The sequence below is a fragment of the Bos taurus genome, chromosome 13 (assembly GCF_002263795.3).
Source record: "Bos taurus isolate L1 Dominette 01449 registration number 42190680 breed Hereford chromosome 13, ARS-UCD2.0, whole genome shotgun sequence".
NCBI lineage: Eukaryota > Metazoa > Chordata > Mammalia > Artiodactyla > Bovidae > Bos > Bos taurus.
The window spans coordinates 59947464-59974698 of NC_037340.1; the positions used below are offsets into that span (position 1 = coordinate 59947464).

General features: G+C 49.2%; 2 protein-coding genes across 4 annotated transcripts in view; one reads left to right on the plus strand and one right to left on the minus strand.

Annotated features, from left to right (window-relative positions):
- The first annotated feature begins 2309 nt into the window (after positions 1 to 2309).
- TMEM74B (transmembrane protein 74B) lies at positions 2310 to 18647 on the plus strand. 2 transcript variants are annotated; one of them, XM_010811631.4, is made up of 2 exons: positions 2310 to 2434; positions 6296 to 18647. In XM_010811631.4, exon 2 carries the CDS (start codon positions 6337 to 6339, stop codon positions 7036 to 7038), a length of 702 nt encoding a protein of 233 aa, XP_010809933.1. In that variant the 5' UTR covers positions 2310 to 2434; positions 6296 to 6336; the 3' UTR covers positions 7039 to 18647. The 2 variants fall into 2 exon arrangements, with proteins under 2 accessions (XP_010809933.1, XP_010809932.1); XM_010811630.4 differs by lacking the exon at positions 2310 to 2434 and adding an exon at positions 2511 to 2683.
- A 1507-nt stretch (positions 18648 to 20154) lies between these two features.
- Positions 20155 to 27235, minus strand: part of PSMF1 (proteasome inhibitor subunit 1) — a 45350-nt gene continuing 38269 nt past the window's right edge. Inside the window, exons 5-7 of one of the 2 annotated variants that reach the window (XM_025000828.2) lie at positions 22797 to 22850; positions 21448 to 21606; positions 20155 to 20919 (exon numbers count right to left, since the gene is read on the minus strand). In XM_025000828.2, coding sequence (XP_024856596.1) covers positions 20868 to 20919; positions 21448 to 21606; positions 22797 to 22850 — 265 coding nt within the window. In that variant the 3' untranslated portion in view covers positions 20155 to 20867. 2 annotated transcript variants of the gene reach the window in all.

The following is a 27235-nucleotide window of genomic DNA, read 5'->3' on the forward strand; positions in this document are numbered from 1 at the left end:
GAACCTGGAGCCATCCTGAGTCCCAAACAAGGTCAGCTCCTTGCTGAAAGCTTGCAGGGTACCTTTGCTTTGTGGCAATATTACCTTTGCTTATCCTTTCCTCCCACTAGAATACGAACTTCTAGAAGGTAGGATGGGGATGGAGTCGTCTTGATTAATCAGTACATAATAGGAGCTCAATAAATGCTCATTTTCTCCATTCTTTATTCATTAAACACTTATCAAAAGCCCCCTTTGTGTTGGCTCCTTTTCTAGCACCTGAGGATACAGCAAGAGGGAATAAGGCAAAGTCTCTGCCTCCTAACATTTATATTTTAGTGGTGATGAAAATAAAGAAAGAAATAAGCAAATGTCAGAAGCTGATAAATGCTGTGGAGAAAAATTCAGAATTAAGGAGTAAAGGGTGCTGGGGTACTGCTAGTCTTAAAAAGATGCCATGGGAAGGTGTCTCTGAGAAGGTGACATTTGAGCAAAGATGTGAAGGATATGAGGGCACATTCTGGGGGGTCTCAGGAAGAAGAGTGTCCCAGGCAGAAGGAACAGCAAAGGCAAAGGCTGAGGAAGGGAACTGTGAGAACTTCATAGGGAGTACTTCTTCTGGTCCCATTACCCTTCAGTTCAGTTTACTTCAGTCGCTGAGTCATGCTTGATTCTTTGCGACCCCATGGACTGCAGCACACCAGGCTTCCCTGTCCATCACCAACTTCCGGAGCTTGCTCAAACTCATGTCCATTGAGTTGGACATGGTGGGATGTTGTATAGGGAACATTTCATCTAATCCCATTACCCTTACTGAGTCCATTACACAGAAGAGGAAATAGCTCCAAGAGGGGCCCCTTCACACAAAGGTGGTGGAGCTAGGATTCCCTTGGGAGTCTGGTGCCACAGACAGCTCTCTTCTGAAGTCTCCCAACAATCCGCCTTTTCTGGTGGCTCAGATGGTAAAGAATCTGCCTGCAATGCAGGAGACCCAGGTTCAATCCCTGGGTCAGGAAGATCCCCTGGAGAAGGGAATAGCAACCACTCAGGTATTCTTGCCTGGGAAATCCCAAAGCTACTGTCCTTGGGGTCTCAAAGAGTCGGATTTGACTGAGCAACTAAACAACAACAACAGTAGGCCAGGCCTCTGGAAGGCAGGAAGAGCCTGACACCCTCCCACTCGTCCCAGCACTGGAAGTCCTGCCCAGGTCTCCATCACCCTAGCCTCAAAGGCCTGGGCACCTGGCTTCTGGGGCTGCCTCTGCTGTCCTACTCGTCAAGGATGGCACAGGCCTTTGGAGCAGGACAGGTCCAGCTCTACCATGACGCGGCTGAGGACTCAGGACCGTGCCTCTATTTCCGGACGGTTTGCCTCTGCTGACCCCTCCAAAGCTCCTGGAGTCTGCATTTTCATGATCCCATTGGCAGAGGCGAACACTGAGGCTCAGAGAGGTGGGAGGATTCCACCTGAGGCCACCAGAGTGAGCTGTTCACAGAGACTTCCAGTAAGCTGGTGATCTTCAGCTCCAGCTCCTCTCTGGGCTTGGCCTGGGCTCCCAAAGAGCGAGTGTCTCCTTAACTTTAGTGCACTAGGCATTTCACTTAATTGAAGTGAAGTGAAATTTAATTCACCTTAGTCTGAGCCCCAGAAGGAAAGAAACGGTGAAATGTGTCCCACTACCACCTGTCCACCCACTGCCACGCTGGGCTCTGGGAGCGTCGGTCTGCGGCCCTGGCCTCCAGGACCTGCCAGTCTGAGGAAGGAGGCTGACACTCAGTGAAAACCACAGCTCCCAGAGATAAGGACAATAATGCAGGCCAAGAGAACACAGCTGGAAGGGCCCCTGGGGCCAGGGAGCCTGTGGGGTTGTCCAGTGGGCTTCCCAGGGGAGGGGGCACTACAGAGGTTGGTTCATCAGAGGCTTCCTTTCCGCCTTCAGGTGGCGCCCTCGAGTCACGGAGCCGCACGCGCCGGAGAAGAGCATCCCGCCCTAAGGACCTCGGAGAGGACCCCGAGTCCCTCCAGCGGGTTGCGTGTGTGGGAGGGGCTGAGAAGCGGAGTAAGCGTGGGGACCCGGTGCAGTAGGGGCTCCCCAGGAGAGGGGCGAGGCCAGCGGCCGAGGGAGGGGTCTTCTTCAGCACCCACCCCGCGCCCCGCCCCTGCGCCCGGGCCGGCTGGAGGCTTCGGTTCTGGGGACCCAGGTGCTGGGGAACCAGATCTGCCCCAAGGGAAAGCGGAGGAGGATGGAGACGCGTCCCCCCAGCCTCGCCCCAGTCTGTTACCCGCCTCCCAGTGCCTCCCGGAGCTGACTCCCGGCGCCCTCGCCGGCCGCGGGCGGAGCTCGAGCCGCGGCGCTCTGCGATCCCCGGCTCCCGCCCCTTCCCCGTGCCTCCCTCCCCGGAGCCTCCCTGGCGGTCCCAGCCGCCGCCGTACGGCCCCGCGAGGCGCGAGCAGGTACGTGCGCCTCGGCCGCGGCTCCGGGCCGGGCCCGGCTGGGAAGGGGGCGGGAGCCGAGGGGGAGAAGAGGAGGCGGCGGCCGGGCCCGCTCTCCCCCTGGGCTGCGCCGCAGCACCAACACCGGCTGCTGGAAGAAGGCGGGCGGGCGCCCGGGGAGGACGCGCCCTCCCCGTTGCCCGGAGGCGGCTCGGCGCCCTCGCCTCCCGCGTGGGGAGGTGGGGAGGTGAGGACGAAGGCTCGGCACAGGTAGGCACACCAAGAGGGAACTGCTGCGGGCAGCGGGAGGCCGAGGACCCGAGGCGGAGAGGGGCGGCCGAGGAGAGCTAGCCTGACCTCGCGGCCGGGCCGAAGGACATGCGGCGAGGGAACCTGGGCGCACGCGGGTCCTCGCAGATCCCGGCCTCCCTGGGCCGCCTGGCCGCCTGGCTCCCGGCGCCGCTCGGCCCGGTCCGGCCTGGCCCGGCCCAACAGTGTTTGTGGTCAAGGGCAGGAGCAGGGGGGTGTGAGCTGCGGGGTGGCGGGCGCGTGGGTGCAGCGGGCAGCTGGGGTGCTGGAGCTTTCTGCTCGGAACTTTGGGTATCACAGCGTGGACGTATCTGAGCGCCCGAGGCTTTGTGTACAACTCGTGCGTGTGTCTGTCGACTGGGTTTTGTGAAGCTTACCCACGCCCGCTGTGCGTCTGTTTCCCCCGCGTGTTAGTGCACGCCACTGCGCGAGGTGCTGGACTTGGGCGGATCTTGGTGGATCTTAGCAGTCCTGAGAGTAGTAAACTCTGTGTGTGTGTGTGTGTGTGTGTGTGTGTGTGTGTGTGTGTGACCAACTCTATCATTTCTTGCGGCGTATGTGTGTGTGTGACCAGCTCTGTCCTTTCTTGGGGCATGGATACCAATGTGGTGTATGGATCTCTGGTTGTATTGTGTGGGTTCCAGTGTCTGTGGATGCTGCATATGGAAAAGGCCCCTGGGGGTCTGAGTGTGGGACCAAGGTGTACCTTTAAGGTCCTGTTGGACTGCAAATGACATTGGAGTGTAACTGGTACAGCTGTGGGGTGTGAGCAGTGGACAACCAGCATCATTGTCAGCTTGTCTGTTTCTGCTTATGTTTTGAGCAATTGGGCATGCCCTTGTAACTCCTAGGTATCTCTGAACCTGTGTGTCAGAGACATAGCAACTCTGTGTAAGAAGGAATCTTCTTTTCCTCCACCCTCTTCCTAACTCTGTTGGCAGCCTAAGGAAAAATTTTTGGCTTCCTGCCAGGTGAAAGAGCCCTGCTCCAAGAATCTGAGTATCCTGGGTTTCTTCTGAGATATGGAGGCATCAATGTGCTGGTCTGGGAAGAGGGTTCCTGGGCCCTTCCAGGGGCTGAGTTCTAGAGAAGATGCTGAAGACCTGGGTGGGGGACCACTTCTGGACACCAACTGGGCAGGAGTGGTCACTGCCAGTCCCTATTACTGGCTGGGCACTCAGGAAAATGCATTTGGTGCCAAAAGTAAAAAAAAAAAAAAGAAAAGTCAATGAACACACCTCTCCTCTTGGTTTACTGGAAAGTGGGAGCAGTTTGGCCAGAGCCTGTCCGGGAATAGGACTCCCCATCCTGTTGTGTGGGAAGGATTGTCTGCCTGAGCAGGTTGTGAAACCATTCCTGAGGACTGGCTGTGTTCCAAGCCTTGTGCAGGGGGCTGTGGACCCAGACGTATCCCTGACCTCAAGCTGCTCATGGTTGCTGTTCAACAGTGGCATAAAGTAGAGAGTCTACAAGTGTGGCCTAGAAGACCAGGGAAGGACGGCCAGATGATGCCACTGGCATGCGAGTGTGTGGGTTTTTAGGCTTTTAGGTGATAACAATTCTTGGGGAACGTGTGTTCAGCTCCTGACCCCCACATATATGCCATGGGATCTTGCTACATATTGTAAAACGGAGATAGTAACACCTGCTCATGGGGCTCGTGAGGGTTACCTAAGATACTCCCGAGGGAAATGTCCACACCAGGGCCCACTAGAGAGTGTAGGTGCTCAGTAAACATTTTTAAAATTGGAACTCAGGCAGAAGGGACGTGGTGATCGAGATGGGTTGTAAGTGGAAACAGGCTTTGTACTCAGATGAAAGGCCCTGTGTGTGCTAAGAGGAGGTGTCTGATGCAAGTCCATGTTGGATGGAAGATCAGAAAGATCGAAAAACGTGCCTTCCCGCAGAGGCTCTTTGAATTTCATTCATTCATTCATTTCATTCATTTTCACTCCGTTCATTTGCTCATATCCTCTCTCTTTCCCACATACACACACACTGAAGCAGGGAGCTTTGGAGAATAAACCCAGGCATGGGAAAGCAGAGAAAGGTCTAGAATCCTGTGTATGTGTGTGTAGACACCCTAGGGCATGTAAGGCACTCTGCATCTGGGGGTCTCTGTGCTGTGTGCGGACTTGGGTCTGGGATGTCTGTACCCACAAGGTGTGGGTGTGCCTGGGGACATGGTGGTCAGGAGTTCTACATGCCTGGGGGGCCTGCTGGGGGCGCACTAGAGCTGCTTGAGGGAGACTTCATCATCAGCTCCTGCTGTATGGCTGTGAGGGAAAGGGGGCTAGGGGCATCAGGTTCATCCATTTTGCAAGAGAAGCCAGGCATCTAAGGTTTAAAGTGTAGAATCTTTTGCTTTTTATATATTGGCAACTGCTTCACCAAAAAAAAAAAAAAGAAAGAACAGACCAGAAACATGAAAAAGCAAAACTCCTATGAGCCAAATATGGCCCATGGGCTGTAAGCTGGTATCCTTTGGTGCATGTGCTGTCTGTCTGTGTGGGCAGGCGCTCAGGTACTTGGGTGGGGTGTCTGTTCTTTGAGCAGAGAGCCCCCCTTCCCTGTCCTTTCCCAGCTGCCCTTCTGTCACCCTCATCCAGGTCCTCCCATCTTCTATTTATATAAAGGCATTTGGCCTTGACCTCAGTCATGGCTCTCAAATATGCTCTTCCTTCCTCTTTGCCCTCTCAGCCTCTATGCTTCCCCTGACTATACTGGGTTCCTCTCTGGACCCCTGGCCTCCACTGTCCTCCCTCCCATCCTGACTGTCCTCCATGCAGCAGCCAGAGAGAGCTTTCCAAAACCCAGGGGGATGTTAACCCTCCCAGCCCCAACACCTTGCCTCCCTGGCTCCTTGGCTTGGTTTTCAGAGAATTTAGAAAGCTAGTCCCAGCTGACCTCCAAGGCAACCCCTCTTCCTTTCCAAAATGCCCTTGTTCCGTCTTGCTGCTGGGGGATTTCCCACTTATCCTCTGAGATTTGGCTCAAATGCTACTAACTCCTAGAAGCTACCCTAACTTTCTCCTCTTTGTTCTTACAACCACCTTCATCTCCCCTTCCCCTGCCCCCAGATATCCTCATTTCATCACAACAGTGTCCATTAATTGAACTGGTGGGCCTTACATACCTTATTTTATGAAACAAAATCCTCAAATCAACCCTATGAGGGAAGCATTATGCTTATTCCCACTTAGCAGATCATAAAATTGAGTCTGGAAAGATCACCGCACTTGCCCAAGCTCAGGTGGTGATGCTGGGATTAGAACCTGATATCTACCCTATTTAAATTCCCGCCATCATAATAATAGCTCATTGGCAGTACTTACTGAGAATTTACTATTCTGAGGACTTTATGTGGATTATCTCAATCCTCACATCAGCCCTTTTAAGTAGGAAGTAGTACTATTGCTGTCATTCAATAAATAGGGAAGCTGAGGCCCAGAGAGGATACAGGCATTGCCCAAAACCCACATGCCTAGTAGCAGGCCTTGTGTGATGTCTGGTGCCAGCAGGCTGTCAGTAGTAGAGGTTTGCTAAATTCCACTTTTCTGTTTTCTCTTCTAGCTACCAAGGGGCCAAGGGATGAGCTGGGGTCCGCCTTCCCAATGGCATCTCCCCCTGGTCTGGAACTGAAGACACTGAACAATGGTCCCCAGGCCCCAAGGAGACCTGCATCTCTGGGTCCAGCAGCCCCACCCAGGGGGGGTGTGGAGAATGCCTGCTTCTCTTCAGAGGAGCACGAGACCCATTTCCAGGACCCTGGGGATACCAGACTAGGCCGTTCCCCCAGCCTTCCTGGGGGCCTTGGCCCCTCGCGGCCCCGACCCCAGAGAGACGATGCATCCCTGCATTCAGAAGAGGGGCCAGGCCTGGAGCCCGTGAGCCGCCCTGTGGATTACGGCTTTGTCTCTGCTCTGGTTTTCCTGGTGAGCGGGATCCTCCTTGTGGTGACTGCGTACGCCATCCCCCGTGAGGCTCGCGTCAACCCGGACACGGTGTCGGCGCGGGAGATGGAACGGCTGGAGATGTACTATGCACGCCTGGGCTCGCACCTGGACAAGTGCATCATCGCAGGCTTGGGGCTGCTCACGGTGGGCGGCATGCTCTTGTCCGTGCTGCTGATGGTCTCCCTGTGCAAGGGCGAGCTGTACCGCAGGCCCACCTTCGTCCCGGGCAGGGGCTCCAGGAAGACTTATGGCTCTATCAACCTGCGCATGAGACAGCTCCATGGGGACGGGGGCCAGGCCCTGGTGGAGAACGAAGTTGTCCAGGTCTCAGAGACCAGCCATGCTCTCCAGGGGTCTTAAGTAAGAGCCCACTCTTTCTGGCTGCTTCAGCTTCGGAGTGACCAGGCCCCCAAGGCTGGGGTTTTGGACTGAGCTCCACCGAGGGCCCTGTGGAAGGAGTCGTGGGTGCAGGAAGGGGAGCTTGGGGCCTGGTCCAGGCTTCGCTTAGGAGAGCGGCCCCTCCGTCTGTTTTGTAGCTTGAGGTTTTGCATAAGGTTTTGTTTGAAGGATGGCTTCTGCTGCTAAAAATACAAAAGTCTGGAAACCGCTGCCCTTGGAGGATGAGGTTTCTTGGCATTTCTGTGGGTTGAGAGCTGTTTGAAAGGCTGCCCATCCTGTTCCCCGTGCCTTGGGGAATTCCGGGACCTCTGCTGTCCTCATCAGCCACCTATGGGTGTTGGGTGACCTTGGAAGGACCCCTTGCAGCCCTGACCACTGAAGGTGGGAGGTGGCTTCATGATGAGGGGAGAAGTCATCCCTCGGATGACCTCTCCTCTCCAGGCCTCAGTCCCCCTGACTGTGATGTGAGAGGGGTGGCCCTTCCAGTTATGCCCTAGGAATTCCCGTATGGAACAGGAGTATCTGCATGTGGCCACTCCTTCAGGGGAGGAGAGTGTCAGCAGGTGCTGACCATTCTCCATGCCATTTTCTGACCAGGGTTGCCACCACTTACACAGCCAGCATCTCCCACAGTCCTGCTAAAGGAGCCCTTAAGTCCTCAGGTTAGGCTGGGCTAAATACAGTTTGTGACAGCCTGGTTTCGGTCATGGCATCGAATTACCTGCAGTGACTAGCACAAGTTTTACAGTCATGTGCGCAGTTTTTACTAACTCCCTGGACAAGGGGCAGGGGGTCTTTCAAATAAGAAAGGGTGAGGGCTTTGCTATATTTCTGTGGACACAGTGTGGGCCTTCATGACCACCCCTTCCCCAATAGTATGTCTCTTAGGCATAACCTTATTCTGGGAACAGGAAAGAAACTTTTTTTTTAATGTTGAATTTGTAACCTTCCTTTCCCAACCCCCCTAAGCAGCAAAGTGCAGCCCCAATTTATTTGGGGAAGAAATCAGGCACACATTCTGGTGGCCTGGAAATTCTGGCCACATTGATCACCGTTTGTTCTGTTTCTCTTAGTCAAGTGTTTTCTAGGCTCCATCCAGACTCTCTTTAAACTACTGACAAGGAAAGAAGTGGGTCCTAGTGGGCAAGGAGATAAAGGTGTTTGAGGACTGGGGGAGGGCATTATCCATTCTGAAAGGCTCTAGAGGGCTTTGAGAATATATGCCTTCTAGGTCACTGGTTTGAAGACTCTAATGGGGTCATTTCAGTGAGCCCCCAAACCCCTGCAGGTTCTGTGTACTCCGCCTCAGTTGGCAATGTGGGCCACTGATCCTGATTCTTGGGGGTGGGAGAGTGGGGTGGGCATGAGGCTAGAGCAGCCCTGACTATCTGTAACCTGAGCCCTTAGTCCGGTGAGTTGAACATCTGGACGGTGTAACATTATCGCTTCTATGATGGATCAAATATCTGCTTCTGCTGGCAGGATTTTCCAGGAGCAGGGGGCTGAGGGAGGGCTAGAGAGGACAAAGGCTATGCATCTTGGCCTGTCAGATTCTGTTTCTGCTGTTGAAGAGGTGTGGTTTGAAAAGGACAAAGCCTCGAGATAGTGAAAGATTCACAAGTCAAAGCTCCAAGCGAGGAGTGGATGCACGAAGTGACAGGACCCACTCTAGGTAGAAGAACTGAACATCCCAAATGATGGGCTCAGGCCTTTCAAATCTATAATGATAATAATAAAAATATCAATCCAAGCTAAATAGATTATTGTGACAGTGGGGGACTCTTTTGGAGACTAAACCTGTTGAGTGGATGCATCCAGGACCATCAATTCCTATCAGTTTAAATGCCGTGAATTGTGTTTAGAGGGTAAATCTGTTAGAAGGTTAAATTCCAGGAACCTCAGGTTTTCTCTAAACCAGAGAGGCCTGCTGTGCATCCTAATGTACTCTTGAGAAAATGTGTAAAATGGATGGAGGCAGTCATTTCTTTGTCGATGAGTTAAGAAAACTTAGGTGATGCCAAAAACATTTCCCCAAGGTTGCAGCTGAGATGGCCCAGCCAGTAGATCAGAAACAGGGTCAGGAGGGAGCAGGGCGTAGGATGCTGAGAACTCTCTTTGGAGGTTTTTTTTGGGTGTAGCTGTGAAGTGGCCCCAGGGGACCCTGTGGTGGCTGGAAGGTGCCCACCTGTAGGAACTGCATCTCCTACTTGAGAAGCTACTAGGGTCCCCAAACCTTGCTTTTCCTGGCATATGAGAACAGATACTGATTTTGGAGTCAGTAAAACCTGGGCATCAGGGTCTGCCATTTCCTGGCTGTGTGACCTTGAGCAAGGTATTGTTTCTCTCTAAGTATCCTGAGTATTGTCTTTGTGAAGTGGGAGGAATGAAAGTTCATCCTCAGCCTCCTTTCAGAGAGAGGGAGGCTGGGAAAAATCAGGCTGCAGGCCTGAGTGTATGAGGTTGTCTCCACGATCACTCTCCTTCCTCACCCTGGTTGGAGATGACTGGATTAGGCCTAAAACTTCAGAGTCAACCCTTCTGACTTTCTTCTCTCACCTCCCACCCTACCGATCAGCAGATCTCATTGGTTCCATCTGTGGAACCTGACTCCTCAGTCACAACTGCACAGTCCAGGTTGCTCATTTGAGTCCTAATTCCTCTCCTGCCCACCCTCCACCTCAGCTCTTGTTCCACTCTGCAGCCAGGAGGATCCTTGTTGTTCAATCTCTCAGTTGTGTCTGACTTTTTGCGACCCCATGGACTGCAGCACTCCAGGCTTCCCTGTCCTTCCCCATCTCCTGGAGTTTGCTCAGACTCATGTCTGTTGAGTCGGTGATGCCATCCAACCATCTCATCCTCTGTCATCCCGTGTCCTCCTGCCTTCAATCTTTCCTAGCATCAGGGTCTTTTCCATTGAGTTGGCTCTTTGCATCAGGTGGCCAGAGTATTGGAACTTCAGCTTCAGCATCAGTCCTTCCAGTGAATATTCAGGGTTGATTTCCTTTAGGATGACTGGTTTGATCTACTCTGAGGGTCCTATTCAAAGGTTAGTTAGGTCAGGTTGCTCCTGCTCCAAACTGTCCTACGGCTCCTCTTACTCTCGGCAGAAGCTACCATTCTCGCCAGTCAAGGGTGCATTGACAAGGCCTCTCACTTGTGCAAGCTCCTTCCAAGGCCCTAAATCACACTTATTTATAATTCTCATTTTTCCAAAAAGGATGACTCCCTGAATTTCATAGGCTTCAGATCTATCCCTCACGGTGGCCTATGAAAATGCTACACAGTCTGGCCCCTGTGCTGCTCTGACTTTCTGTCCCATCCTAGCCTCTGCTCACTCCATTGCAGCTAGGCTCACTCCCTGCAGGCACATGCCCACCTCAGGGCCTTTGCACTTGCTGCTCCTTCTGCCTGGAAGGCAACCCTTCCCTGTGGGCCTTCCTCCCACCTCTCTGGTGCTCCAGAGAGAGACTGGAAACATTCCCAACCAATCTCCACCTTCTGTGGGGACTGAGAGGATCAGGAAACACAGAAGAAGGCTTTCTAAAGTTAAGACAGTGGTGCTGAGCAGTGGTGCTGAGTGTAGAGAGTTTTGGAGGGGCAAGAGGAGGGAAAGCAAAGGAGGCATTATGAAGCCACAGGAGGCAGGTTCTGTCTAAAGGATCTGTCTTGGAGGAAAGGGGAGCATCACTGGCCCTGACAGAGTCAAGGAGATGCCCTCAGGTTGGGTCTGTTGGTTTCTTCCAAAAGACTGGGCTCCTCCTGATATCCCTGAGGAGATGAGTTTCAGCTAAGGGAAGGAGAAGCTTGTTGAGATCTTGCCCGGGTTGGAATGGTAGGGAGCTCCTTGTCAGTGGAGGTATGTTAGCATTTACTGGTCAGGTGTTGCGTGTCTTCAGGGAGAAACATAGTGGAATTTGGGTAGCATTTAGTCTCGAGGTTTCCAACCAACCCCCTCTCCTTGGAAGAGAACCTGTGCCCCAGTGGCCAGAGCCTCGCTAAAGACAGTAGCAAGTTTGGTCTTGCTGTATCCTCTTTTCTTTGGTCCCAACACCCTCTCCCCTAGATCAACCCTCTTCCTGGGTTGGGTCGTCCTGGAGCAGATGGGCAGGCCCAAGAGATATGTATGGTACAGAGGGTAGCAGGATTACTGCCTTCCTCCTCCCAGGGGACCAAGCACTTCTGAGCTTTCTCCCTACTCCAGTCTTAGAGAGATTGGGGGGAGAAGCCCTTATGGAGGGAGTTCACTGAGGACCATCCATCATGTAAAGTATAAGGGCACTGGCTCTGGAGTCCGAGTGCCTGGATGCTTGTGTGCATGTGTGCTCAGTCGCTCAGCCTTGTCCAACTCTTGGTGACCCCATGATCTGTAGCCAAGCAAGAATACTGGAGTGGGTTTCCATTTCCTGCTCCAGGAGATCTTCCTGACCCAGGGCTTGAACCATGTCTCCTGCATTGCAGGTGGATTCTTTTACCACTGAGCCACAGGGGAAGCCCGCCTGGATGCTGAGCCGATGCTTAGTACCCCTGAGCCACAGTTTCCTCATCTGTTAAATGGAAGCACCTTCCCCATAAGGCGTAGTGAGCAGTAAATGAGATACCCATAAAGCACTGAGCGTAGAGCCTGGCACTTTGTAATTCACTCAATAATGTTAACTATTCATTTGCTTGTTCATTCACACCTAATCTGTATTCTTCCCTGGGGGAGGTCCTATGGGGACATGTGGGCCCTGCCCTTGAGCTGGTCACAGATTGTCTGGAGAAACAGGACAGTGCACAGGGAGCTGTGTATGTATGGCCAAAGGTGGAGAGTGTTGGCACAGAAGAGGGATCTGATTAAGTTGAGATCAAGCCAACTTAATCACCTGGGTCTGGGGGAATGTTAGTGAGTGGAAGGATCTTCTGGCAGGAAAGCTGGCCCCAGGGGAGCAGGGAGGACAGGGGAAGAAGGTGCCTGCCATGCCAACCTCTTCCTGGGTGGCAGACATCTGAGCCAATAATGACTTAGGGTAAAGGGTACTCAGGAAAGGCCATCTCTCTCCCTTTCCTGGTTCTTCATTTCATCCCATCTCTCCCTATCTTCCTCTTTTTTTTTTTTTTAAATTCTTCTGTGTTTACACCTCCTTTCACTAAAGCCACTCCTGGGGGTTACACCCACAGGTGTGTTACTACTATTGCTGACTCACCTGCCAGCCATCTGACTCTCCTCTTGAGAGTGTCTTCCCTCCTCTATCAAAGATGAAAGCAGGGGCCCAAATGCCAATGCCCATAGAGTTTGGCAGGTGACAGTCACTAATGAAGCAGGTGGCAATCTACAGCAGTGGCAGGATTAAAGGGGTGTCTGTTTCAGCTGATTGGCTGTTGCCCTGGTGGATGGGCTCAGGGTTGTCAGAGCTCCTGATTTTTCAAGAGCAGCTGGACATCTGGACATTTGCATGGGTAAAAAGGATTATCCCACTGCTTGAGAATTCTGACAGGCCAGAACTGAGGACAAAGGAGTGTCCAATGAGATGCCACCTGCTAGGGTCAGTCATCCACCCCCTCCCTGGCCCAGGGCTTACCAAGTCACTGAGAGAGATGGGGGCACCCTCAAGAAGCAGTCTAGACTGTCTCTCAGTTGGAGACTCACTGAAATACAGTGCCTGCAGACCACTTGAGTGTTTCTCATCTAAGATCCTTCGTTCTTTCACAAAGGAATTACGTACCATTCTGTGCTAGGTTTTGAGGTACAGCACCAAACAGATGAAAGAAGTAAGGAAAGTATTCTTGAGTGGTCTTGACAAGTATATTCTGGGGCTCAGAATTAGTGTGAACATGGAGATGAGGTCTGCTTCTGACCTGGAGAATTTCTGATGTGGAAGGCCCAAGGGAACAGCCCACACTGGCTTGAAGGGTGGTGGGACTCAGGGAGGAAGAAGGGCAGTCCTGCAATCCCTCCCAGTGTTCTGAGGCTCTTGAAGGTAGGTGGAGGACCCTAGTGTTCCAGGGCTCCAAGAGTTGATGTAGGCAGGTGAGGGGAGGCTGGAGCTGTGGGATGGTGCAGGTGGCTATGCAGCCCAGTATATTACCTCAAGGAGCAGATGGGCTGAGAACCTCTTATGGAGAGAGAGACCCTCACTACTGAGAGTCCTGGGTATAGTTCTCAACAGCACTCCCCAATTTTGCATGTTGTCTACCAAACACTCCAGCATAAAAAAGCAAAACCCCGGTATGAATTAGAGTAAGAGTACCCCCCACCCCCCACCCCATCACCATGGCTAGTGAAGAGACTCTTCATTTTTCTCCCTCCTCCCACCCTACCACAGAGGAGCAGCAAGTGTTCAAAAGAGGTCAGAGGAGAGACCTCTTGGAACTGGATATAAGTTTAAACTGGACTGGACTGAGTTTGAAAATCAAAATGACCATTCAGTTTTTGGTTGGATCCTAGATGCTAAGATGAGAAAGGGGGCTCTGACCGAGGTTAGCTGGATAAAACAAAACACTTCATGTTTCTACATTTCAGTGAACCCATTATGTATTATACACATTAGATGATCAAATTTTAAATGAAATACAGTGTTCCTTCTGTGCCAGGCACTCTTCTAAGTCTTTGCATCTGCTAGTTCATTTAAACCTCACAACCATCTTGGAGAGTGGGTGCTATCATGAATTCCCTTTTACAGATGAGTAAGCTGAGGCACAGGCAGGCAAAGTCCCTTTCCCAAGGGCACACAACCAGTAAATAGCAGACTCGACTGTAATAAGTGTGCAGGCCGGTCAGGGCATGTTTGCACATCTGGGCTGTAGGCTGCCACTGAGGCTTGTGGTTTAGATGCCAAGTGGGAAGCTCTTGGGGGGATAAGAGGGGACAGTTGGGGCAGCACTAAACTTGGACAGGCCCATGTCCTATTTAAGTCATGGAATCTCATAGGTCAGCGGGATCTTTGAGGATCCTTGGAGGATCAAGTCCACCTTTATCCCCATTTTACTACTGGGGAAAACCAAGGGGAGAGGTGGGACTTACCCAGGGGCCCCATGGCTCAGGCCCCCTCTCTTCTTAGGGTTCTCATGTGAATTTATATCAGACATCAAGAAGCCTAGAGGATGAAGCTGTGCTCCTGTGGTTCTAATCTGGAGGGTGGGCGGGCAGGGCTCCATCTGGTAGGCAGAATACCTAGGTTCATCCTTCCTGGGATGCCTGTCTATCCCAGAGGAGGGCCATCCTGGACTGGGGAGCAGTCGACATTGGCCTACCCTCGCCCAAAGGCTTCGTCTGGCAGCTGTGCCTAGGTGGGCGCTGACCAGGGTGCTGAAGCTGCATGGCCCCTTCCTCTTACAGCCTGGCTGAGGGGAGAAAAGGAAGAGGGAGGGACAATTTTGGGGGGTCATATTTTTGTCACTCAAAGAGACCAATATGACTGTTGGGGGTAATGTTTGATACACAAGTTTGGGGCTAGGATTTATTTGTAGTCTTTGTGGCAAAGTGGGAGTCACTCAACTGCTCTGGGTATGCTTTTTCATCTGTCCAATGGGGAAAATAGCTCCCAAACTACCAAGGTCAGAAGGCCAGGGTGAGCATCATTTGGGGTCATATGACAGAGCCCTGCATGGAGCCTAAGGCCATGTCTAGGCCAATGAAGCCTCTCAAGAGGTTACCCTGACAGGCTTTGGGGCCTGTTCTTCCTCTGTGGGATAGGGATTGGGCTGGGTGCTTTCAGATGCTCCCAACCTGGGTGCTTGGGTGCTGTGGCTGTAGGTGGAAGTGCTCAGAGACATGAGATACACTTTGCAATAGGACTGACTTCGGAGTCTTGGGCCATCTTGGGAATTATGCAGCATTGTTCCTTTCTCGTTTCAGTCCTGACTTGTTTTCCGGCTTCAGGAATAGATTTTGCCCATGCTCCTCCTCTGGACAAGATGTGGGGTCTAGGTATAGCAGTTTTACTAAAAAGTGCACCAGTTTTAGGACCAGGCTGTCTTGGGTCCTCATCACAGCTCTGCCACCCCTGAAGGAACAAACCCAGCACCACTTCAACTAAGCTGCTACCAGTGTTTACCTTGGGAATAGCTAGGTGTACTACATGAGACTAGGAGGAGTTTGGCACACTGAGGGCATCAGATAGTTATTCTCGTCATTGAACAGCAGCCCAAGGTTTCCTTCCTCTTGTTCATGAAGTGAAAGTCATTCAGTCATGTCTGACTCTTTGCAACGCCATGGACTGTATAGCCCACCAGGCTCCTCTGTCCTTGGAATTTTCCAGGCCAGAATACTGGAGTGGGTAGCCGCTCCCGTCTCCAGGGGATCTTCCCAACCCAGGAATCGAATCCAGGTCACTTGCATTGCAGGCAGATTCTTTACCATCTGAGCCACCAGGGAACCCCTCTTGTCCACGAACTCCCAGTCTTATCTACCCATATGGCTTCAGTAATGATAGCTGGTACCCACAGAGCTCCTGCTATCTGTTTGTAAGACACATTATTTGGTTGGGTCCTGTAACAATCCTGAAGGTAGATATGATGCTCATTTTGCAGATAAAGTCACACACCAGCAAAGGGAGGGCTGGGAGTCATAACTACTCCTGCTTAATTCTAAGAACCCTGCTTGCCTTCTTGAGCAAATTACTGAAACTTTCCAAACCCTCTTTTTCTGGCCTGGAAAAAATGGGGATAGTATTTCCTTATATTAGATATGACATATGCTATTTTACAAGGGTACACCCGTATTTAAAAACATATGAAACAAACACATTTTGAGTGATAGGGGAGAAAGGAAAGGAGAGGTTACAGGGGATAACACAGAAAGCAGTTAAAACGAGGAGGTTCTTGTATTAGTCGTAGTATGTCATCAACCAAGACTGATGATTCTTTTCACCTGCTATCCAGGTAAAGGGAGAAGATATAAGGTTTATACACCAGAGAGTTTCAGACTTTAAAGTGCACACAAACCACTTGGACAACTTGATAAAGTGCAGATCCTCATTTAATAGGCCTGGGTGGGGCCCGAGACTCCACATTTCTAACAAGTTTCTAGGTGAATCTGCCAGTTTGAGTAGCAAGGATGTGTGTAGCCTTCCCTTCCGTTCTCAGGAATTCTCAAACTGGTCTGTCAGATAAATCACCTGAGGAACTTACAAAAAATGGACTTAAGGGCCCTTCCCTAGTGATCTGGATCCAGGTCTGAGTTGGGGCCCAAGATGTACTGTGTCCTTCAAGCAAGCATTTCAGGAGAGACTGGGAGGCTTGGGCAAGCTGGAGAAGCCTGGCTGTGGTGCTCATCTCTATCAAGGCCCATTCTATAAGGATGTTAATACACAGGAGACTGGCTTGTCAGACCTCTGTCCCAAACGTGCCTTCCTGGGACAGGCAGGAAAAGGGAAAAAGACCATTTCCCAGGCTCCTTTGCAGCTATGGTTTAAGAGTTGATGTAGGTTCCAACTATCAGATGCATGCAACCAAGCCTTGCACTTGGAACTGAGGTGAGAGGAAGTGGGGGAGGGGGTCAAGGTGGCAGCACAAGGGGCATTTACTTTCTGGCACAGATCCAGGCAGTTGCTGTGTGGCTCTGGAGTTTCCTGATCCCCAGATCAGACAATGATGATGTGATCTTGCTGCTGCCTGCATCCAAATCTTCTTGTTTCAAAAAGCTAAAGTAGTTTCTGTTTCCTACAGCCCACCCTGTCTCTCCTCTTTCAGAACCGTGTCACACAACACTCACCTTATGTGGCTAGTATGGAACCTGGCCGTTCCCACGGTCATCCAACGTCTGAGGCTGGGCCTTCCACCTCGTACCTGCCACCTAGCCCTGCCACTAGTGGGCAAACCTCATGTTCAAACCCATGTCACTGCTCTCTGCACCCTAGTATCCTTGGTCACCTGGGTCTTGCCACTCCTCTACAGCCACCATCCTCACTGCCTGCCACTCCTACTTGTGACCTACCCTCTGGGTGAGGCTCAGGGCTCGGCACAGCTGGAGACTTGGGGTATCCCAAGGACAAACAGGGGCTGGGGGCTTGGATGCCTGCCTTTGAATCTCTCTTTTGGTGCAAAAAGTCAACAATGGGCCTTAAGAATATAAGTTTTATATCAGACAAAGCTGAGGATATTTATGTGAGGGATCTTTCATCTCCTTGGTGGTGGGACCTGTCTCATTGGAACTGCCCAAAGCAGACAAGAGCACAAGGTGACAGACAGGAACTGCTCCACAGACTCTAAGTTTTCTTCTATGAAGAGGCAAGGATCAGTAATAGAATGTCATTAATGAGCAGAAAAGGAAGCTATGAAGGAATTTGGATTTCAAAGAATGAGGTTGTTACAGGGCTTGCTACCCGATTTCTAACTGCATGGCAACAGGTACTAGCCATCCATCACAGGAATAAAAAATCTGTTTTGAACATAATACCTGCTTGGAGTCAGGGTCTTGAGACCAGTGACTTCACCATGGAGGCTGACAGCTCACGATGAGCAGATAAATGCAATGCAATGAAAAACACAGCCAGCTCTAAGAATCAGGAAGGACACAAGGCAAGGAAGAAGAGTTGGGGATGAGGAGACTGCCAGAGATGGTACACGTAGTCTATGTCACTTCAAAAGACAAAGATTCAGAACTAGATGTTTATTTTACTTGTAAGCCACTGGGTCAATACAAATATTTCAAAACAAGCAAAAGTGGTTACCATGAATCTCACCAGACCTGGAAAGGTCATGGTAACTTCCCTATAGACAGGACCTTTCTCCTAAATCACATCCAGCCCTGAAACTTCCCCAAAATTCAAACTTTAACTCCTTTGCGTCTCACCAGTCAGTAATCCCAAGGTGGCTATTACCAAAGCCACAGTCTGCGATCTCTGTCTTGTTTGACCTCGGTCAGAATTCCGTTTTTGTTTTTTTAAAATAGAGGACAAAACCACAAGGAGCTACCACTTCACACCCACTAGGATATCTATACACAAGACTAACAGGTGAGGAGATGGGCGGAACCAGGCCCCTCATACTCTGCTAATGGGAATGTCAATGGCACGGTCACTTTGGGAAACAGTCTGGCAGTTCCTCAAAAATTAAACACAGAGTTACCATATGATCCCACAATTCCACTCCAAGAGAACGGAAAACATATGACCAAACAAAAACTTGTACATAAATGTTCATAGCAGCCTTATTTTAGTTGGAACAACCTGTCCATCAACTGATAAATGGATAGAGAAAATGTGGAATATTATTCAGCCATTAAAAGAAATGAATTACTGATACACGCTACAGCATGGATGGACCCTGCAAACGTTAACTGAAAGGAACCAAACATGAAAGACCGCATATTGTGTTATTCCACGTGTAAGAACTGTCCAGAATAGGCATATCTTTAGAGACAGAAAACAGACGAGTGGTCACTTGGGGCTGGGAGAAGGGAATGGAGAGTGACTGTTAATGGGTATGAGGTTTCTTTTTTGGATGATGAAATGTGCAGAACTCAGATATGGTGATGGGTGCACAACACTGTGAATGTACTAAAAACACTGAATTGTACACTTTAAAAAACATGAACTTTATGCGTATGTGAACTGTATCTCAATAAAGCTGTTATTTTTAAAAAGGAAGAACAGGCTATTAAGTGCTGGTATTTACTGTTAAGGCTCTAACACTTCTAGGTTCCACAAAACGTACCTGAATCACTCCCTCTGGCTGCTCGGTGATTACTCATGGCTGGAAGGAGGAAGTGGCTGAGATACACAACGTGTACTGACAGGCTGACTTGGAAGTTCCTGAAGGTCCCATTCACCTCCCCACACATAACTTAAGGCACAGTCTGCATTCCTCAGTCCTTAATGCAAGGAGACCCACTCAAAAAATGACTGATTCTGCAGATGAATCACTGAAGTTTCTGTTTTCAGAAAACAGTATTATGCTTATGACTATCCTTTCCACTTTCACTATTAGAAAATCTAAGTGGTGAATTTATTGTTTCAATCTTGTCCTTCCCCTGAATCAGGGTCCTAAAAGTTATTTACTTCCCCTGCTTGTCTGATGTTCCTTTAAATGCTTCTTTTTATAATAAAGGATGCTTTTATGAGCAAATTGCCTCAAGTTCTTTGTAGAAGGTATGATCTAGCTTCCAAACAAAACATCTCACCCATTTGCTGGCTCTTGGGGAAGATGGCCATTGATGACTGCATTTGCAGTTCTGCCTGACCTCTGGGTCTTTTTCCAGAGCAGAGCTGTTCTAAAAGCTTTACACTGGTCCTTCACTAAATCAGTGCTTGAAATGCGGCCTGCCAGAAACGCCCAGGAAGCCCTAGCCTCCCCACCTATACCCAGGTGGCATCTTGGATTGACCCTGGGCATATATGCCTTGTCTAGTTTACTTGTAACCCACTCTTGGGCACAGCAGACAGGCACTTCCAGGCTATATAGCACATTAGCAGATGCCTTAGGAAGGCTCTGGTAGCCCTCTGCCCACAGACAAATACTATCTCCTAATTTAGAGAAAGGAGTCCAAGGAGCTGAAAAAGGCACCACCCATGGCTGAAATGCTAACGGTGGAGTGAAAGTGACTAGTGCCTTCATCTCTTGCCTCGGAGTCTGGTGCTCTAGGGTGTTTTCTCTATTCCAGCACAGGGGTTCATCACTGAACACGTCTGTCAGGCCTAGGGCTGCAAAGGATCTGGAGAACACCAAAGGTCAGGTGGGCCTGGATACAGGGCACAGACTTCCAGAGGCTGGGGCTCCCTGGGGGTGGAATGCCTTCCTGGGTTGTTTCCTGTATCACCAACTCCTCCATTCACCCTTGTCACACACTGGCTTCTAGAGGCCAGGCTCCCTGCTTGTCCCTATGTCCAGCACTGTGCTGCTATGCTCATGTCGGGGCCTCACGGTGGGTAGAGGCACAGAGTTGCAGACTCTGTAGGTAATCGCCACACAAAGCCTTGTACCTTCATTCTTTACCTTTTGCCCCAGTTACTAGGGATCATCACGCATAGAAGCCGACACCAGGATGTTTTAGAGCAAGAAAGGCACCTCGGATTTCGCAGGTGGGCACAGTGGCCCTGGAAGGGGAAGGGATTTGCATAGGGTCACTCAGTTAAGTTAGTGGCAAAAAAGAGATTAGCCTTCAGGTCTGCTCTGTTTATTCCTCTGTTTGAAGGCGGCCATTGCCCAGGCACAGACAGACCCAGAGGACAGGCTCAGACAAGCAGAACTGGAACGTCTTGCCCTTTGCAGAGAGATGCAGTCGTTCTGCAATGCGCCTGGCCTTGTGGAAGTCATCCCTGTGGCCTATGGGGGTTCCAGTCACTCATTTTCATCCATGCAGCCAGACCATCTTAGTGGTATCAGGAGTGAGAGCAATTCATGAAAGGAAGATGCCTAAGACAGTCCTTTAGCCCCTCAAAGATCCAAACTCTCAAGTCTCATACATGGAAGGAGCTGTGCAGTAAAGAAGAGTGGGAGACCGGCAACATGATTTTTGTATTGACATTTGGTTCTTAATAATAACATCCAAAATGGGTTCTGTTCTTATAGCGATGCAGCTGGAACTGCATCGGGTCAAGGGCATATGTTGCCGGAGTCTCCCCTGCGAAGTGGAGAGGAGCTGGTGGTGAGACACACACTGATTTCTCTTTGGGACCTATATGCAGCCAGGTGGAGAACTGCAGCAGGTGCCCTGGCTCTGGTAGGGGGTGGGGAGGCAATCCCAGCCGGCCTGCAAACACATGGACAGAGTCCTTTGCCCCCAGCCCGCAAGAAAACGGGTGCTGAAGGGGCCCGCGGTGGCAGCTCCAGGACAGTGGAGGGAAGGCTGGGATGTTACATTCTTGAGGCCTTCACAGGTACATGTCATCGTAGCCCGGCGGGGGCAGATGGTCTGGGTTAGGTCTGGAATGGAAAGAGGGGCTGGTGAGTTGGGGTGATGAAGAGTCAGGGGCACACAGGTAGACAGGGTCCTGAATGGAGGGAGCCTGCCTCCAGAATGATGTGGTGGTTTGTGGAGTTAAAGACCATGTGCTCTAGAGTTGGTCTGAATTCTGATTTTCCCACGTTGGACAAGTTCCTTCATCACTCAGGGCCTTGATTTCTGTCTCTGTGAAATATCTATCCACAAGTGCTGACCTAAGAATCCACTGAGTTCCTGGCACATACAAGAAGTCCAGTAAATGTGAGTAGCAACCCCTCCTCTGAGTCCTCCTGGAGGGAAGCTGGGGAAGGGAGCCACTGAGGAATGGGAAGCTCATGGAAGGCTTCAGGGAGCACCAGGCAGGGGCCTGGAGGAGGCTCCACTCTCTTGGCAGCAAGGCCCGGGACTACTGGCAATTCTGCACTTGGTGTCAGATGCCTTTATCCCTGCAATGCTGAGCTGAGCCGCTATCGGGTCCTCCCTCTCAGCATCCCCGAGTGAATACCTACCCAGATGGGCTGGTCCCAATGGGTCCAAAGGGGTCAAAGCGTGCTCCTGGGGGCACAGCGCCTGGAGGAAGCCGGTTTGGGAGTCCTGATGACGGGTCAATAAGTGCTCTTGGGAAGCCGGATCTCAGGGGATCCACAATCATGCCACCTCTCCGACACCTGAGACAAGAAGGAATAATGGGTAAGCAGGTGTGGCAAGCAGATGTTGGAGAAGAAGGTGATGAGAATGTAGGTAAAAGTGAATTGGCCACCAACTCTGGATGGCTCAAGCAGACATGCGTGGATGGTTGCCTGAGTGCCAGCAGGAAGTGGGCAAGAGCAAGAACATAAAAAAGCACACCTTTTCTGGCCATCATGGCCTGCACTTTCAGCTCTACAAGCTCCAGGACCCCACAACACTGAGATCCCTGCCATGTCCTGCAGCCAAGGAGGGGGGCACGATTTGATCAAGAACATGTGCCAGAACTTGTCAAGGTGAATGCAGAACCAAAACAAGGCTCTTCCAGGCACAGCTTTAGGTCTAAGGGCTAATGAATTGAGACAATTTATAATACTAGCTTTTATTTGTTTTTTTTTTGTGGTTTCCTTGAAGGGTCTCTGGGCATTCTATGACTTGATTGTCCAAGTCTGACTCTTGATAGTACCCATTCCTCATGGAGTTCTAAGGATCTGACCTAATGGCTCAAATGAGGATGAATAAGAAGGTGATGTTACCCCAAACTTTGAGGTCAAAGTTTGTTCAAGCTTAACTTCAGCTCAAGCAAAAGTATTAAGTTAAAAACTTAAGCTTAATTGTTCAAGCTTAACTTCAGACTTACTTTCCCCACTGTCTAAAAATGAAACACTCAAGTTGGGGACATGCTTTGCAGCAGAGCTTAAAATCTAGAAGCACTGAGCCTTTGCATAGCTGAGGCTCTAACTCTGTTGGGGACTTCACAAGAACTACCCTAGAGTCTAAAAGGGATGAGTGACCCTCCCTTATCAAGTAAGGTCATGACCTCTGAAGAGCCCTCAACTGACCTCAGGTCTGTAACCCACTTGTGTGTTTTCAGTCTTCACCTGATAGACCCCCCTGGGGGTATCGTTCCACCAGGGCAAGTGGGGCCAGAAAACAACAGTGGAACTGCCCTCTGGGCTTGCTCAGTTGTTCCCCAACATTCAGAGCCCTCTTGCACTGCTCCAGGCATGGCAGAGCAGAACAGTAGCAGTGCTTCCTCAGCCACTCGGCAACAAATGCCTCCTTCACCCCAAAGGAAGACTGACGAAAAGTTCTAAAATTAGAAGATGAGCTGGGGCTGAAAGGCCACGAGACCAAGTCATGTTGCTGCCAGCTCCCCAGCAGTACTCACCCAAAGGGGTCTAGGTCCTCTCCCCCGACAGCAAACGGGCCCAGGGGATCACACCTGAAACAAACAAGAGACAATTACTCAAAGTCCCAGAGCAGCTTGGCGCCTGGGCTCCCAGAGGTCCAAAGCTGACGCCTGTGGAGACACATATGTACTCCCAGGCATGGAGGTGGGGGAGTCCCTGCCTAAGACCAGAACACAAGGGGTACTTCAACATGGTCCTTGGCACAGACTAACACTGAAAACACTACACAGCACAGTAACATGAAAAGAGCTGGACACAAGGCTAGAAACATGGAGGATTCCTAATAATGTAGAAAGATAAAAATATAAACAGTGGGAACACATACATTTTATTGTATTCAAACCTTTCTCAGGTTCCTAAAGTCTGTACAAAGAATTAAGAACATTTAGACCAGAAAAATACTATTCTAAAATCCCAAACCAAAAGCTCAAATTTAAAAGCTTCCAAGGGTGGAGTGAGATGGGTGCTCATATATAGCTAGAACTCTGTTTCTCAACCTTTTTCTCATTATGGCCTCTGCATGAAATGATAAAAGCAGATACTGTATATCAGTTTATGCACTGGAAACCACTGGATAGCCACAAATTTCTAAGGTTTTTTTCCACCCCCCAGGAAGAACCAATTTTTGCCCACACTGAGACTGCAGGAGCCAGAAGCATAAATCAGTGCATGCTTTGTGGAAACTAAGTTTATACTCATACATACACACACACACACAATCTTTACATTTCATAGTCTGATAATTTTATGCCTAGGTATCCATCATAAGGGCTTCCATGTGGCTCAATGGTCAAGAATCTGCTGCCAATGTACAAGGATGGGGAAGATCCCCTGGAGAAGGAAATGGCAACCCACTCCAGTATTCTTGTCTGGGAAATCCAAGGACAGAGGAGCCTGGTGGTCTACAGGCCATGGAGTCATGAAAGAGTCACACATGACTTAGTGACTAAACAACAACAAATCCTCTTACAGAAATTCAAATATCATCATAAAGACTTTAACCAAGGGAAGTGGATTGGTCACAAATGGGGACCAGTTAGGTAGATCATGCAGCCATGGAAACAAATGTTCTGAGAATGTTTAAAAATGATGTGGAAAAATGTTTATGTTCTAGTGTTAACAGAAGAGAAAAGGGGATTATCAATAGCCTAGGAAAAATGTGTGTGTGTATAAATAAAACTAGAAAGAAGTATAACTGAAAATAAAAACAGTGACAGTTATACCTGGGTGACATTTCCTCTTTATACTTCCCTACTTTTTCTATAAAGGATCTGGCTATGGATATAATGAAACAAAAAAGATCTGGTATTTGAAAAAGTGTGCTTTGGAATCTACCTGGAGCCCTGGCAAGCAATACAAACCTGACAGTTCTGGGGCATGGCAGACCTCAGAAAAGCTTTGTAAATAGCAGTTAATCGAAGCTTCTAGTAAGAAGCCATTAATTAAAGAGCTGGGAAAAAATCCAAAAGTAGGTGCTTCTCCAGTCAGTTCTACCAATGAGCTGGAAAAGACATTGTGATTAGGTGGACATGGTTTCCAAGGGAAGCAATTTTTCCTGATCGAGGTTATTGTTTCCAAGCCATGGTTCATGGAGCTGGCAGTCAAACTTTCTGGTGGCCTCCCAATAACCTGCCTCACTGGACAGACCAGGTGGTGCAGAGGGCAGGAAGCATTTTATCTATCTCCACAAACTGCCCCCTTACAGAGCAGCAAACAGAACCAACTATAACAATGACTTGGAGAAATGAGCCTTGATGCCTCCTGAAACATGGAGCCATCTCTATTTATCTCTCCGAGATCACAGAATGTGAGGAGAGAAGAAATAAAGAACAATAGAGGAAAGAAAGGCAGTTGCCAGGCCCACCCCAACAATTTGGGTACTTCAAATGGTCATGGCATATCCCTTAGGTTCATACTCAACATAGTCTAACTGCAACACACGCACCCTTCTGTGAGCTCCTCATATACACACCCAGAACCTATTATAAAATAGGTTCAGTCCTTAATGTGCTGAATGAGGGTCTCAGGATTTTTTTTTTTTAAAGGTAATTTTTGTACAGTGTCTAGAATCAAGTCCCTAAAACTTCATCAGGTAATCAACTGAAGGAGAGTGTGAGCATGCTAAGTCACCTCAGTCACATTCGACTCTTTGCAACCTATGGGCTATAGCCTGCCAGGCTCCTCTGTCCATGGGATTCTCCAGGCAGGAATACTGGAGTGGGCTGCATGCCCTCTTCTACAGGATCTTCCTGACTCAGGTCTAAACCCACATCTCTTACGTCTTTTGCACTGGCAGGCAGATTCTTAAAGCTGAGCCACCTGGGAAGCCCCTGAAGGAGAATGCTGGTACATTAAATGCTATAGGCACATCTGTCTGGCTGGGCCCACTGGACTGTCTAATGGGATTTGGGGGTGATCCTGACCACACATAATTTCCTCATTCTCTCCTTTGCTCTTAGATAAAAACAACTTGGCTCTCTTCGGCACACAAATCCTGCTGATGCCATTCTTCTGGCTGAGGTGGTCTGGTGAACAGAAAAAACCTCGGGATCCTAGGTCGGGGGCTGCCTGGCTGGTTGGCAGGCATCTGTCACAAAATCTTTGAACCTCAGTCTTTAAAAATGTAAAATCTAAACAGTAACAGTCACAGGGTCTGCTGTGACGGTGAAACGTCGTATTGGACATGAACAGATTTGTTGACAGGAAAAGCCTGGAAGAATGGAATAACAGCAGCTGCTGATATTTACTGACAGCTTGCTTTGTGTCAGGCACCATGCTAAATTTAGTTTTTAAGATTTAATTTTGTGAATAGGTAATGCCTTCACCAGTTTCAAAATTCAAGACAATACACAGATTGAATTCAAAATTCAAAGGCTACATAGATCCATAATCTTGTGCTGAATGTGTTTTAGAATTCAGAATTTTTCATATTTTAGAAATAGGAGTATACCAAACATATTACTATGTAGCACCCTGTAAACAAAACCCTAAAATTTCTGCAAAATGAATGAGAATTCACATAAAATGAATATGTAAGGAACTTCATGCCACTTCAGGTCACGTTTTGCTACCAAAAAAGGTTTGGTGTCAATCTTATGAAAAAACAAAACACACTTTTTTTCAGTGCTCTTTTGATTTCAGAGCTGTAGATAAAAGACTCTGGACCTGTACAAGTAAAAAAAACCAAAAATCTCCCTCTTAGCCCTGTCCTGTAGCCTACCAGGTCTTCCCATAGACAACTACTAACATCAGCTTCTTGTATGTCCTTCCAAAGATACTTTGCATATATGAGCAAATATGCATCTCCTCTACTTTTTAAACAGATGGATGTGCAGAGTTCTTTATATACATTACGTTATTTCATCTTTGTAACAGCCCTCTGAGGCCATATACTTATTTTACAAATAAGGAAACTGAGGCTCAAAGAAGCAAGTGTTCTTACACAAGCCACATAGGTATAAGCAGCCAAGAATGAATTTACACCAGGTTTGCCCAACTTCAAAAGCCATGTTCCTTTAATTGGTATGTTGAGACCATTTACATTTAATGTGATATGTTTAGATTTAGGTCTGCCATTTTACTATTGCTTTTCCAATTGTTCTCTTTTTTTCTTCTGTTTTCTCTCTTCATAATTCAACAGAAGGGGTAAAGAGTGGAAACAGTGACAGATTTTATTTTCTTGGGCTCCAAAATCACTGTGGATGGTGACTGCAGTCATGAAATTAAAAGACACTTGCTCCTGGGAAGGAAAGTGTATTTTTAGACAGTGTATTAAAAAGCAGAGACAATACCTTACTTACAAAGATCCATAGAGTTAAAATTATGGTTTTTCCATTAGTCATGAACAGATGTGAGAGTTGGACCATAAAGGCTAAGCACCAAAGAATTTATGCTTGTGAATTGTGGTGTCGGAGAAGACTCTTAAGAATCCCTTGGACTGCAAGGAGATCAAAACAGTCAATCCTAAAGGAAATCAACCCTGAATATTCACTGGAAAGACGGATACTCAAGTTGAAGCTCCAATACTTTGGCTATCTGATGGGAAGAGCCGACTCTTTGGAAGAAACTCTGATGCTGGCAAAGATTGAAGACGGGGATGACAGAGGATGAAATGGTTGGATGGCATCACTGACTCAAATGCACAAGAGTTTGAGCAAACCCCAAGAAATAGTCGAGGACACAGGAGCCTGGTGTGGTACAGTCCACGGGGTTGCAAAGAGTTGGACACAACTTAGTGACTGAACAACAACAAATTAAACATATTCTAATTCTCTTGAACTAGAGAACAGCCTATTATAGTTATCTAAATATTTACCATTTTTATTGCTCTTCCTTTATTCTTGATGTTCCAAGTTTCTATTTGATTTCTCTTCCCTTCTGTCTGAAGAACTTTCATTAGCAATTTCTTCTGAGAAAA